General features: G+C 43.7%; 1 protein-coding gene and 1 pseudogene across 1 annotated transcript; one reads left to right on the forward strand and one right to left on the reverse strand.

Annotated features, from left to right (window-relative positions):
* The first annotated feature begins 5,200 nt into the window (after window positions 1-5,200).
* On the forward strand, window positions 5,201-8,306 carry LOC130685743 (zinc finger SWIM domain-containing protein 8 homolog; annotated as a pseudogene).
* Window positions 8,307-12,001: 3,695 nt separating this feature from the next.
* LOC132087714 (endocuticle structural glycoprotein SgAbd-1-like) lies at window positions 12,002-12,865 on the reverse strand. The gene is made up of 3 exons (XM_057509068.2): window positions 12,842-12,865; window positions 12,489-12,763; window positions 12,002-12,403 (listed from the first exon to the last, which is right to left on the reverse strand). Exons 1-3 carry the CDS (start codon window positions 12,848-12,850, stop codon window positions 12,076-12,078), a joined length of 612 nt encoding a protein of 203 aa, XP_057365051.2. The 5' UTR covers window positions 12,851-12,865; the 3' UTR covers window positions 12,002-12,075.
* Between the last annotated feature and the right edge of the window lie 2,287 nt (window positions 12,866-15,152).

Raw genomic sequence — 15,152 nt, forward strand, 5'->3', positions numbered from 1 at the left:
GTCCAATGCCCTGCCCGTAAAATCGCGTCGACGGCAACGCCATTTTGCACGGCTTTAGACGCCGCCACGCTTCTTGTAGAATGAGCTCCGAAAATCGCCGTATTAACTCCCGCCAACCTCAGGAAAGCCTTAATCCACCTGCCGATTGTGTTGGCCGTTACGGGCTCGTGCGGCGCTATAAGTGCAATAAAAACTCTGCCACTATTGGTCTCATTCCTAAAAACTCGAGTGCGCTCAATGAAAGCTTCCAAGGCCCGCACTGGACATAGGCCTTTGTCCGGTCAGGCTTTCACCGCTGCCGCCTGAAGCGGCCCGTTGCGCTGAGTCTTCCTTAACGACACTAAGGAAAACCTCACTTCCACGCTTGAAAAAACAATTGAACTCAGTCCCATTGAGGAGATCTCCGACACCCTCATCAGGGACGCCAAAGCTATCAATGTGACCGTCTTGTAGGCCAGTATTGACAGTGGCAAACACTGATTTTCTTCTAACGATGCCACGAAAGAGAAAACTAGGTCCGGATCCCATATCGCGCTATACCTAGGCTTAGGCGGGTTCTGGTTGTAGCAACCCCTTAGTAGTTCGACCACCAGCGGATGTTCTCCCAACGAAAACCCTTCCACGTTACCCAGTGTTTTCGATAGCATGGAGCGATGAACGTTTACCGTGCTATACGACTTGCCCGAGGCATGCAAGTCTGCCAGAAACTCTAGAATGTTCCTCATGCCATTTGACAAGGGATCCTCACGCCGCCCCACGCACCAACCCACCCAATTTCGCCACGCTGATTCATAGGCCGCGTTTGTATTGGGCCGGCGTCCTGCCACGAGTAGCTCGACCAGTTGCGGCGAAAAACCTCGCCCTTCAAAGCCACGCCGGAGAGTTTCCAAGCGGCCAGGTGTAGTGCGCCGGTTGACAGAAGCGGGTGCGTTTCTTCCATCGCGGAGGTTAATAATGTGGGGCTCGGGCGAAGCAAGCGCGGAACGTCGCACGCCAGCTCTAGGAAAAGCGGAAACCAAGGTTGACCAGTTCAAACTGGGCAAAAAAACACAATTGTAGCTTGCTCACGCCTAATTTTTTCGAGGCACATGAAAATTAAACAAAACGGGGGGAAAACATACCCCGACAACCCCCCCCCCCCCCCCAATTCAAGGCGAAAGCATTGGTTGCCACGGCCTCTGGCTGGGGCCTCCATGAAACAAAATTCGCCAGCTGCGCATTCCAAGGAGCGGCAAACAAGTCCACATCGGAAGGCCAAATGCTATTCACGTAAGCAAACACCTTCGGAATTAGCCTCCAATCACTTGTGTCCGCTGAGCGTGACTCTTCGTCAGCCTCAACGTTAAACTTGCCAGCCAAGTGTACCGCTTCAACGGCAAGACCCCGCTCTTCACACCAATCCGTCAATGCCTTCGAAGCAATCGAGAGCGCTACCGACTTCGTGCCCCCGCATTTGTTAATATAAGCGACAGCCGTTGTGTTGTCCAGAAAAATACGAATAGCGATATTTCTTGACGCCGCGGTAAACGATTGAATCGCATAGAATGCCCCGATAAGCTCCAGCTCGTTAATATGCTTTGAAGTGTCTGATAGAGTCCAGGGCCCCCGTGTTCTTACGCCATTGCAACAAGCCCCCCAGCCCGTAAGTGACGCATCCGCACAAATTTCCAAGTCAGGCACTTTAGGAAAAAACAATTTGTCTTTTGTCGCGTCCAGGTTGCACACCCACCACTCCAAATCCAGTCGGGCACCTTCCGATAAAACACAGCTCGAGCTCAAGTCAAAGTCGGACTCTTTTGCTCGCTCAATATAAAAACGCTGCATGCTACGATAATGCGACTGAGCGAAAGGAACCGATGGGATAGCCCAAGTAAAGTTCCCAAGAATAGACGCAATTTCCCTGAGAGAAATTTCGTTTTTGTCCAACGCCGCTTGACACATGGTCTTCACCGATAGGACCCTCTTAACCGGTAGCGCAAAAGACATGCGCTTAGAATTTACCATTAAACCCAAATACTCTATGATCTGGGTGGGTTTCAGTACCGATTTTGACCAATTCAACAAAAAACCAAGGCTTTGAATTAGTCCCACAACGTGCGCAATGTCCGCTCGAAGGCCCCCCTTTGATGCATTCATGATCAAAATGTCATCCAGATAAATCACAAGCCTAATACCCTCTCTACGCAACACGTAAAAAATTTAAGCTTGAAATCGTTAGCTTGGAGGGGCCTGGAGCATAACCACCTTACGCAACACGGCCATAACCACCTTGAGTAGCTTAGTGAACACTCTAGGAGCCGGTGCCAGCCCAAACGCTAAGCAAGAAAATTGAAAAATACGACCTCTCCATAAAAAGCGCAAAAATTTATGGAAAGCAGGGTGGACAGGTACCGTCAAATAAGCGTCTTCCAAATCTAAGTTGACCATCCAGTCTCCCTCCCGAAGCAAAAAACGCACGGCCTCCAAATTCTCCATCTTAAAGTGCTCGTATTGTATGCACTTATTCAGGGGCTTTAAATTGACTGTAGGCCGGAATAAGCCTTTAGATTTCTTGGGGATAGCAAAAAAGGAGTGCACACAACCGTTGGACCCATCCACAACCTCTACGATCGCGCGTTTCCTTATCAAATCCCTTACTTCCTTATCGCAAACCTCTGCCATCTGTTTCGACATAGAAACCGGAGGAAGATGACACCGTTGAATTGGTTCCGACACGAAATCAATTTGAAAACCCTTTGAAACCGTCTGAAGAACCCATGCGTCCCCGGTAATCTGTTCCCAGTTTTTTGCAAAAAACCGCAAACGCCCCCCAACATGAGAATGGTCGGGAACGGTAGAAAGTGGGGTGACGTACCTCTGTCCAAGTGCCCAAGTACTTCTCAATCCAACCCGACCACGTCCACTCTGTGCAACGCGCCCACGTCCACGGCCACGCGCCGCTCCCAGCGCCGGTCGTTGCGTCCTAGAAGGGGCAAAAACCGGACGATCCATCGCCGCCCGTCTGGCGCGCGGTCTCAATCGTTGCAGTGCGGGATGTCTGGCCGCAGCTGCCAAACCGTCTCGCTGGGCCAAAGTAGCGTCTTGTTTGGCCTCTTTTAACATCGCCGTCAAAAAATTTTCTGTGAAAAGGAGCTCGCGGGCCTCCTTTCCAACTGAAAAAATCTCTGGGTCCGAAAAATCTCTGGGTCTTGGTGACGTGGAGAGCATGAACTCAGGATTTGGGTGCTCACCCCACCGAGAGCGGAAAGGTGACATACAGGCTTGCCACATCCATAATCTTGTGCGCCTTCACTAAAATGTCTTCGGTAGTGCTAACCGATTTCATCGCTTCCTTCTCCCTAGCCCGCCGCTGCATATAGCCGTCAAGTTTGGGCGGCTTAAGAGAGAAGCTGGGATCCTCAAACGATAACGGGAACCGTTTTGAAATCGCCTTCGACGCCTCTCCTGTCAATGGTTTTAACACCACAGTTGTAAGCTCGTCGCAGATAGCTTGCGACACAACGATGGAAGGCTGGACGTCCCCCGATCTAATCGCCGAACCTCCCTCATCCGTTGAACACGCGGGGTGTGAACTTGCCGAGCCAGGTAACCAAGGCCTGTCACGCTGACCATCCAAAACTTCATCGTCCTCCACCTGGTCTTCACTAAATCCCGCTCTCACTTCCTGCGTCTGGCTAACGGTAGGGGACACACTTGGTTGACGCACCCGATCCCGGCGCGGGCGATCCAAAGGACGATGATTGTCACCGTCCGGCGGTCACTCACAGGGCGCAAAAGGCTACTTGACCGTTCTCGTTCCTGTCGCCATTCCCTTTCCCGATGAAAGTCCAACTCCATTCGACGCTCTAACTCGTGTTGACGCTCGATACTCCGCCGCCGATCCCATTCATGCTGCCGATCCACTTCCCAACGCTAAAAACCCTGCTGACGTACCCCGCCATGGATTTGCACTGGTCACCGCTCTTCCCGGCTCACGTGTTCCCACTGAGATTCCCGGCGATAATCATCCAGATTGCGGGTGGAAGCGCCCCCATCGAAAAAACGCTCACTAAGGCGACTGTAACGTTGGTCCGATCTTCCAGACGGCCAACAATCCTCGTCTCGAACACTCCGGCGCCACGGCGATCTTTCACGAGGCAATTGAACGCGCTCAAAAACCCTTTGCCTATCCCGATAACTCCTATCCCGATCACGTAAGCGCAACTCTTCCAACTCTTCTCTCGTCACGTAGGCTCTAGAACTTCCTTGAGCCGACATCCTTACTGACCAAGAGCTAAAATATGTCTGAGGTGTATTGGCGGCTGAGGCCGCGTGCAGAAGGAAGAGATAGAAAAGAAAAAAAAAAAAAAAAAAAAAAAGGGGGAGTTTTTTCCCTTTATTTTGGTTTTTTCTTTGTCTCTTTAAAGAGTAGCTAAATATAATGTGTCTACACCCTTAGGGTCTAGCGAAATGTTTTTCGCTATACAACTCCTAAATATTTGCTAGGTCATGCTGAGGTTGACATAGTAAAAATGTTGTATACAAAACTTTCTGACGCATAGGGATGTGTTGGTGTACTACTAGTTAATACAGGTTTGTCAAATGAACTAGAATAAAAATTGAAAATAATTTTGAACTTTGATAGTTCAATTTATTTAGGAGATGGGCCCTTGTAATATACGTTGTCTTACCAATACCTAGTCTTGGTTACAAGTTGTGTTTCTGTTGGGAAGATTGGGGAATCTGAAGTTTTTCACATCAATCAAACAATTTTTATACTTTTGAAGGGGCCACAGACAGTAGAAGAAGAAAGAGTGACTGAGCTTTCGGAAGCTGTTTAACTCTGGAACATTCTATTTCCTCTAGTCATCTGGTGAAGACCCAATTGATGCTACATTATGCACCCAAAAGCTTCAGCAGAATCGTGGAACAGACAACAGATTCTTCTGGAATAGGTAGATATTCAATATAGGCTGGTTCACTGTACAATTATAATTTAAAAAATGATCCTCTAAAATTGGCAGGCTTTTGCACTTACCATTGCAACACTATGGAATTGATTTTTCTCACTGGCTGTTACGAGTTACATGTGGCAGTGTTGAAATCCGTACGTTGAAACCAGGAGTTCAAGTAGGGTCGCACAAAGTCAGATTCTCACGCGGCCCCGAGGCCTCTTCACCAGCTCTAGAACGCCATTTGAAGCTCATGCAAAAGCGTTATCATGACACAGCTACCGTGAATCTACTCGGTCTCTACATGGTCGGTGCAAAAGAAGGGGAAGCTTCACTTAGTCAACCCTTCCAAGCTGACCAGAAACGCTATTATTATAAATTTTTAAAAAAAGAGTTTTATAGGAAACTAACGGTCTAGTTTTCATACATAAGTGATGTAAATTACTTCAGCTCGACCGCACCCCTCGCAGCGGTTGAATGGAGCAGCCTGTTGCGCCCATTAAGGGGTCGGGAGCCGGAAAGCACGTGGAACTTGCTTTCCATCGTCCGCGCGAATTGTTCAAACGCCATGACCGCAATGCCGTTCCACGTTTGGGGGTTTTAACGGAAGAGATTGTGTCGTGTGAACAGGTAGTGATAAACAATTAACAGCAATAGGTACAAAGTGTTTGTTAAATTCACCTTCTTTTATATTTTAGATTATGGTCTGGTGGTTTAACACCAAGGTGGCATTACACAATGGAAGTGCAGCTGGATACGGTAGCGGTATCAAATCAAGCAACCTGGGAAGCCAATCGCAAGCTTCTGAGCACGCTTGCTCTTCTTTATGTGACGAAGTGGTTATCCTTTAGCGATTGGCTGCACTCAATCCAGGCCTTTCTGGAGAAGAACGCGATCTACTTCGTCAACAGTTCAGCGAATGGCATGTCAAAGTCATTGACAAAGTCACGAAAAGCAAAGGGTTAACAATCAGTGCTACTCATGGCGCACCCCATGTTGCTGGCGGAAATGGTGCCGAACCGTCCACACCTCGTCGTACTAGCCAATCATTAAAAGCAGAAGTTGAGGTGTTTACTGGCTTCAAACCTTCAGTTGAAGCTCGTTATCTTAACTGGGACGATTACTCCATTCCCGGTGTTACTTACACTCAAGGCCACCGTCTTTACCATTGTCCTTTTACCTGCTTTCGACACACAGAGGCTCATGGTCGCTTTCATATCGGCCGTCATCACCAATGACCTACCCGTTCACATGCTCCAAAGACGAGCGGTAGTGCAAAGCGATTATGCCCAGGCTATGGACGACATGCGTCACGTGAGAGAAAGGATTGGCTGATCTCACCCTGCATCACCTCTTGTCCGGCCGAAAAGAGTAATAGATCAAGCGGGCAAATAGAAGCAGCGTTAGCATCGAAGATTTCTGCGAAAATGAAGGCGATCCAGCAGTCGAAGCGTTTGAGCCGGCAGTACCTTCAGGTCTGCGGGATCTAACCCGCCAAGACAGTGACGATCCGGCTCTGGGCTATGATACCAATGAGCTGGAAGTTTTGGCGGTGGATAGTTGCACTTTGACAGATAAAGAAAAATCATCATCTGAAGATTTTGATGCTGACTCGGACTGGTTGGGAGTTGATGCACGTTTAAAGAATTCACGACTTGAAGCCAGCAGTGGAGTGCTACTCCTGCCTGGATCAGGATTGGTGGCTGGATCTTCACGAGATACTGACGATATGGCCAGTTTGTCTGCCAGTCCTCGAGAATCTAGAACAATGGGCTTACCAGCAGCTCAAGGTGCCGTGCCACAAGAGCCTTGCGTTGTTACCGTTCCTAACCGGAACGGTGGAGTCTTTGGCGAGTTAAACCCACTCGATGATCCACTGGAGATCCTCTTTGCAAGTGCGGAGGGACTTCACACTCATGGGCATAGTTCCGAAGCTTGTGAATTGGGCATAGAATTGGCAACAGAACTATTAGCAAATACACCCGATTTGATGGTTGAGTTGCCTCCTGTCATCACGCAGAATGGCAAGAAAATGAAGACGAATCCTGCTTGTCATCAAATTAGCTTTGGCGGAAAATTGCGACTATTACCATCTCGCCTTCAGGGTAGAAATGTTTGGATTGGAATTGGCACGGCCACCTGCTACAACGAAACCATTAGAAGTGAACTGGCTCACCAAGAATCTGAGTTGGTTACACTATTGAAACGAATACCTTTAGGTAATTAAATATTTTTTCTTTAAAATTGTTCAAGATATTCAATCTATTGTTTTAATTCACAGGTCATCCATAATTGTCGATTGAGTGAGAAAGCTGAAGAATTACCAGATGGCATATTACGACCATACCATCATATCACGAAGCATTGGTCACTGTGTCAGGAGCACAGCAAGTTCTTGCTGACGAGACTCTTGGACTCTTTCGCTTCGAAGCAGCCGTGTCTGCCCTAGGATTTAAGGTAACAATATCGTAAATAAAAATAGTCAAGAAAATCAGCAATGTAATGCATAAAAATCAGGCAAATGTATCGGAGGCGGACCATCCTCTGCTTTGTGAAGTAACGCGTCGTCAACGAGATGATCTCGCTGTCATGTTACTGGTTCATTACAAGGACGACCCAGACAAGCTAGCCAAAATTATGAAAAGCTACTGGATCGTCAAGTGCATCCGATGGGCCTATCCTCCCAACACGTCTTCCAAGACCCATCGAGTTTTTTCTATGCGTGTAGCAAAAATTTCTATGTCTATGAAGGCTATGACATACCAGTGATCGCTCTGTTTTAGTTCTGCACGACCGTAACAGACAGTTCGTCCTGGGTTATGACCATGATCACGCTGTTTGCATAACAGTACACGATCTATCTATGCCGGCGCTCGGCTCGCTCGTTAAAGGGCAAGGTTACCACCTTGCATTCTTAGTGATAGTTGATCAAGGTATGAGGCATCGACTCACAATAGCGTTTTTGGACAGCTTGGAAGAGTTCACTAAGTGAATCATCCCCTTCTGTTCTTCCTCTTTGTTCCACGATTCTGTTGGAGCTTATGGATGCATTATGTAGCATCAATTGGGTCTTACCCAGATGACAAGAGGAAATAGAATGTTCCATAGTTAAACGGCTCCAGCCGCTCAGTCACCCATTCTTCTTCTACTGTTTGCGGCCCCTTCAGAGGGATAAAAGTCTATTGATAGATGCGAAAAACTGCAGATACCCCAATCTTCCCAACAGAAACACAACCTGTAGCCAAGACTAGGAATTGCAAGCGCCAATCTCCTAAATAAATTTAAGTATCTAAGTTCAAAATTATTAAAATTTTTTATTCTAGTTCATTTGACAAACCTGTATTAACTACTAGTACACCAAGACGTCCAATGTGTCAGAAAGTTTTGTGTGCAACTTGCGCCAGTTTCGGCTGCTAGATCAATAGTTTAAATACCTATGGCTGATCTAATGACAGAAATTTATTTACATCAAAGCAGATCTAAGAGAAATTCAATACCTCCGTAAACGCTCGTACAATTACATAACACACATTTAAAAATTCTGCAATTCCACAAGGAATTGAATTATTTACCCATTTAGTTAAAAATTAGATCTCCACAATCATTTTTCAGTAGTTATTGCCCCATTTAAAAGACTTTGGCATGGCAGGCATATTTGACAGATGAAATGCGATTGATCGCAAAAGCTAGATTCTGGACAGTCCAAATCTAAGCGGCACTAATCCATAAAAAAAAACCTCAGTAAAACGTATGAATCCCGCTACTACAGTTTGCTAGGGCTAAATTTATCTCGTGGGACGTAGCAGCAGCATTGAATAAATGAAGCAAATGCACGAACAAAATTCACACCATGAAGTTCATCGAATGAAAGGTGTACATGTTGTGAACGTCCTGCGAATACTGAATGAGTAAATTATCTTACACTTAAACGTACGCTTGTGTAGTATTTGGGAGCATCGGTGTAGTAGCTTGCAGTAGCAGATGTTGTCATGTGGTAAACTGGAAACTCTTTGTAATAACTTGGAGTAGAGTAGTATTTGGTGGTTAGGGTGCAGTACATTTGAGCAGTATAGGTGTTGGTGTAGTATTCCAGATTTTGGACATGTAGTACTTGAGGGGTTCGGTGCACTAGCTAGGGGCAGCCTGTATGGTCGTGTAATACTTGGTCTTCTTCGTTGTGTAGTAGTCACGATCTTGGTGGTATACTAGGATGACGGGGTAGTATAGTATCCAGAATAAGACGAACCTATTGGTCCACCCATGGCATTTCCAGCTATCTGAAATGCAACAGCCAACATCAGCATTGTGGCGTAGTTAGCTACAAATTGAAAACGAATGTGGTTTAAAAAATCATTCAAGCAGCCATAATTTGGTTGGTATTACAAATACCAGCCAATTTACTGTACCTTTTGATTAAATTGAGGCTTTTACCTGATCAAATGATGTCAGAACAGGTCAACTTTTTTCAGCTTGTGTATGAAGATCAAGTTTAATGCATACAAAAGGAGACGAACGGAACACGATTTCAATATTCAAAATTTCAAAAGAAATATCGTAACTTACCGTTTAAAAAAAAAGAAATGAATTAAATTAGAATAGCAGGCTACCCATTGTTATTTATTTACATGATAATTCGTCTGATTTTGAACAATGCTCTACACTACGATGCCACATTTACAGAAATTCCGATTAGGGAAAAAGTCATGGATGAAATTAAAACGGATGAAATGAGTTTAGTAACTGTATATTTAAATAACGTCTCAGTGCTAGTCATTCTTGGGAAGGAATAGTACTTTACTAGTCTCGCTGTAGTAGCTGGGATTGAACCTTTGTTGTAGTGTAGTAAACCGAAGGTTGGGAATGCTAGCTTGAAGTCAAATGGTATTTAAAAGCAGGTTTGAGTTTAGGATGTGGTTGAGTAGTAATAATACGTTATGGTCATGCAGAATTTTGTAATACACGATTTTTGTGATAACTGGTACCAATCATTCAATCCAAAATGTGTTTGGCTCGACAACTTATAATTTCACAGCACACCTGGAATAACACTTTGCCAATGTATCAACACATTAGTGACAAGATTGGCCGCACGGTGATACGTAGGATTCTTGCATAGCATTAACGGTATTGTTGCGTGATGCCACACCTAATTCGTGAATGCTAGATAATAATTGAATTTTAAACGTTTAGTTTGTTTTTGGCTTTATAACGACGTTGAATAATATTCATTACTATTTTCTCGATAATGTTCATTTATTACATTGTATAATAGTTTCTCTGAATTTAAATGAGAGTTACTTTTACTACGGAAAATGCACGCTTGTGTTATCAACATGGTTTGGTGCCGTAATTCACTGTATATAATAGTTGCGTGTATATCTAAATATAGCGGCACTTGAAATGACTGGGTATGGCACCCTCCCAATGTTGGAATTGCTAGTAACCAAGAGTCTGTAAGCAATTACAACTCGAAACGTCAAGCGTTGGTATGGGACTGGCCATCCATTCCAACGCAAGACTGAATAGAGAAGTAAGAGCTTTCAGCTGATGTCACGGTGGGGATCATGTAGTACAGCAATATGATCCGGGCCAACATCGTGACAGTTCTGGAGGATACTAGCATGTCAGTCAAGTGCTTAGCGCAACCATTTTGACTATTTTCCTAATAAGTAAAATAAAAACTGGCAAACCGAGGCTTCTATCTTTACCGATTATTTGAGTATTTCCTTAACATAGAAATTTCAGATTGAAACTAGGAATTAAGTTAAATTAAGTTTAAAATGTTAAAATAATTAGACTATTCCGTCCTCGAGCTTAAGTAGTAAATATAAAACTCGAATTGGGGGCAACAATGTAGTAATGGGGTTGCATAGGTTGCTGTGTAGTTAGCTTTAGCCTCGGTGTAGTAGCTGGGTACGGCGTATGTGGTAGTGTAGTGCCCTGGTGCATTTGTGGTGTAGTATTTTGAGGCTTCGCCTTGGTAATACTTGGGGCATCAGTGTAAGAAGCTGGAGCAGCGTATGTTGTTGTGTAATACTCATTAGCCTTTGTGGTGTAGTATTGGAACGCCTCGGTGTAATAAGCCGGGACAGCGCAGGTGGTGGTGTAATAGTATTTGGGAGCCTCGGAATAGCACCTCGGTGCAGCATACGTTGTTGTGTATTGTATATTCATATGTATTGTATATTCATCTGTATTGTATATTGTATATCAGATTCTTCTTTTGGTAATTTTCATCCGCTGATGAAGGAACAATCTTTGAGCTGCGCCCGATAAGGCTGACCGTGCGGAATTTTTCCGCAATAATAGCTAGCGTGAGACATCTGCATTATTATAGCACATACCAGATTTTTCAATCAAATGCTTTATGGAACAATGTTCCAGTGTAGATTATCCAGGTTTCTTTTGGTCATTAGCAATTTTTGGCGCATGGTCGGTAATGATTTTATGCTGTGCATTAGAGTGTATAACTATGCATTAGAAAAAAAAGTACGTATATATATGTGTGACGTGCCGCTCATTTTCCACCATCCCTAACACCAGTCATAAATTTGGATTATGGATAGTTAAAAATTTAGATAACTACACCATAATATTTATAATCGCATCATGGAAGTTTTGATACTCTAAGAGATGTGCTAAGGAATTAAACAATATTTATTGCAATAAGCTTGCTGTATGTGGCTAAAGATTGATTACAATGCAGATAAGCAACAACACTTCAGGATACAATACTCGATAAATACGGATTCTGGATTCCATTAACAAGATTCAAAGCATCTTTGAGCAGTTTGTTATGAAGAAATAATGCAACAAAATGACAACACAAACGGCAATTGTAGATGAAGTCTTGCCATATTAAAACGTTGGGTTAGGTTGAAAGAGTAGAAAGACAGGTTTTTCAGGTTTAAAAAAATGTAATATTTGTTTTTATCTGACAGAACTAAAATACTATTGGAATATTGGCATGATGCCATGAATGTTCGATGGTTAAACTTGAATGTAACCTTCATATGCTTGTCGAAATTTACTAAAACGCACCTTGGTAGATTGATGGCATTTATATTTACACCACGCTCGCGATAAATGAGATATACAGAATTTATGGGACGTACTTTAAATATTAAATCATGTGTCGGGAAATCTAGTAAATATTGTAACCCTTTCCATTGAAGGGGATGTGAACGGGGGCAACGGGGAGCTCGTATTCATGGACGGGAGCAACTGGGAGCTCGTATTCATGGACGGGGACGACGGGCAAGTGATCACCTTTGGGCTGGAATCCAGCGTCATCAGCGGTCCAGGTCAAAGTGAATTTCTCGCCTCCAGGTGAAACCCAGTAGGAAGATCCCTTGTTGGTGTTGCCCATAACATCTTCGTAGGTGGCCTTTCCGTAAGAATCGTAAGCGACTCCTTGCATCTTCTTCTGAACTTGAGATTCTTCACGGGTTGTGTAGTCAGACTGGGCGTAGTTGTGGGTTAAAGGGATTTCATGTTTGGAAATATAAAAATCTAAAGTCTCTTTGTTATTACGCATAAACCATGAAAATGATTTACCTCCACTGGCTGCTGCCATCGATGTTGCGCTCGTCGAATTGGCTAGTGACTGTAATGTCAGCATATTTATTATCCTTGTAGCTTGGTGTGGGGTAGGCTGGCGTGGGGTAGGCTGGTGCGGGGTAGGCTGGTGTGGGGTAGCTAGGAGTAGGGTACTTGGGCGCGGAGTAGCTAGGGGTAGCGTACTGTGTTGCAGGGTAGCTGGGAGCTATGTATTCCGGCTTATAGCTGGAAGGAACGGCAGCAACAACAGCCAAGACGGCAGCGATAACAAACTGTCGTCCAATGTATTAATTAAATAAATATCTAAAATTTTTAGTTGTTCAGAAAATATAAGCAATAAAATGCCTTACGAGCTTCATGTTGTACTAGGTTTACTTGGTAAACAACTGATGGTTCTGTTTCTACGTTTCTAAGCTTATATAGTCAAGTGAATGGTACGAAACATTCAACTGACCTAGTTGTTGTGCAGCTCAATTTGGGCGTTGTGCAAAAAAATAGTTCACTCTCACTTTTCACGTTAGACAACACATCGAAAAAAATTTTCTTAATAGTAACAGCTAATTGCTTTTTTTGTGCATGATTTGAGCTAATAGTGCTCTACTGGCGTTCTCATTTTCAACAGAATCTGATTATTCACTCTCATTGATTTTTTAAAATGATAACTCGTCAGGGGGTGTTAACTTTCGCTAAGGATAGTAAATTTAATCCATGAACTAGACGTCAACATAGCATTTGTCTGAATCGGGTATTGGTATTCCCGGCTACCAATTCAATGTTAATCTATTGGAAATATTAGGCAAATGAATTGTTGTATGCCAATTCAAAAGCGAGCCGTAAGTGGAGGAGGTGAATGTTGATTTATAATGAACAAAAAAAAATCTTTTTGATTCCTACTTGTCGAAAACAATAACTACATGATAGTCTGGAATACAAACCATAGGTAACCACCAAGGAACGGTTGATCGACGTTTTCAAAAAAAAAGGTTAAGAAACGAAATGAATGGAAAATTGCACACCCTTTTTTGTCGGCTACATAAAACTGTTTGGAAACCATTGAAGTCATCAGTTGTTTAAGCCTTCCACAATAGCCAACATGAAACTGGTCAGTGTAACGAAGCCAAATAGACATCTTCAACATATATTTCTTCTCGATGTCTTTATTACTCATCAAGGGTGAACATATTAATTGCACCGCAACATACGCAGCGCGGGTGACCTAGATGAACACCTGCAAGATGATTCACGCAGGCGATACGTCATCAATATCACGCCATATTGAACGCATCTTTTAATTGGTCAACCGCGTGCAGCCTACAAGCTCCTCCCAATCACGCCACTTTGCAATATGCAAAGTTCCGTGGTTAACCCAGCATCTGAGGAAGATCAGACTAGAACTTGCAGCCGATTCGAGTAGTTGCCTGAAAGCATTTCTATTACTTTATTAATGTTATGCTTGAATTTGTGCCTTTTACTTAACATTTTATTCGCCGAGTCAGTCCAGTAAAATTGTTTAGACTTAGAATTATTCGCGGTGATTCGACTGTCTAGTTCCATTTGTTTTGAACTATTGTTTGTGTATCGCTCTCGTGGAAGTTGCGTATCACGCCCGCCTTGTGTCGTTTTTCTTCTCGTTCTCTATACGTGTGATCACGGTAAGACCCAATTATATTTGTTTCTTTGGACTTGTTTCTTGAATGTTTCTTCTTCTTCTTTGTTCTTTGTCTTTTTAACTCTTATGTCTTAGCTGATATAATACATACATCATTGTGGGTAAAACGCCTCGAGTTCAATTTACATTTATTTGTCTTAATCCGTAAAGTCCATCATCCCACACGGGAAGATGCTTTACACATATTTGACAGATGAAATGCGATTGATCACAAAAGCTAGATTCTGGACAGTCCAAATCTAAGCGGCACTAATCCATAAAAAAAAACCTCAGTAAAACGTATGAATCCCGCTACTACAGTTTGCTAGGGCTAAATTTATCTCGTAGGACGTAGCAGCAGCATTGAATAAATGAAGCAAATGCACGAACAAAATTCACACCATGAAGTTCATCGAATGAAAGGTGTACATGTTGTGAACGTCCTGCGAATACTGAATGAGTAAATTATCTTACACTTAAACGTACGCTTGTGTAGTATTTGGGAGCATCGGTGTAGTAGCTTGCAGTAGCAGATGTTGTCATGTGGTAAACTGGAAACTCTTTGTAATAACTTGGAATAGAGTAGTATTTGGTGGTTAGGGTGCAGTACATTTGAGCAGTATAGGTGTTGGTGTAGTATTCCAGATTTTGGACATGTAGTACTTGGGGGGTTCGGTGCACTAGCTAGGGGCAGCCTGTATGGTCGTGTAATACTTGGTCTTCTTCGTTGTGTAGTAGTCACGACCTTGGTGGTATACTAGAATGACGGGGTAGTATAGTATCCAGAATAAGACGAACCTATTGGTCCACCCATGGCGTTTCCAGCTATCTGAAATGCAACAGCCAACATCAGCATTGTGGCGTAGTTAGCTACAAATTGAAAACGAATGTGGTTTAAAAAATCATTCAAGCAGCCATAATTTGGTTGGTATTACAAATACCAGCCAATTTACTGTACCTTTTGATTAAATTGAGGCTTTTACCTGAGCAAATGATGTCAGAACAGGTCAACT

This window comes from Daphnia carinata, chromosome 9 (genome assembly GCF_022539665.2).
Source record: "Daphnia carinata strain CSIRO-1 chromosome 9, CSIRO_AGI_Dcar_HiC_V3, whole genome shotgun sequence".
Classification (NCBI taxonomy): domain Eukaryota; kingdom Metazoa; phylum Arthropoda; class Branchiopoda; order Diplostraca; family Daphniidae; genus Daphnia; species Daphnia carinata.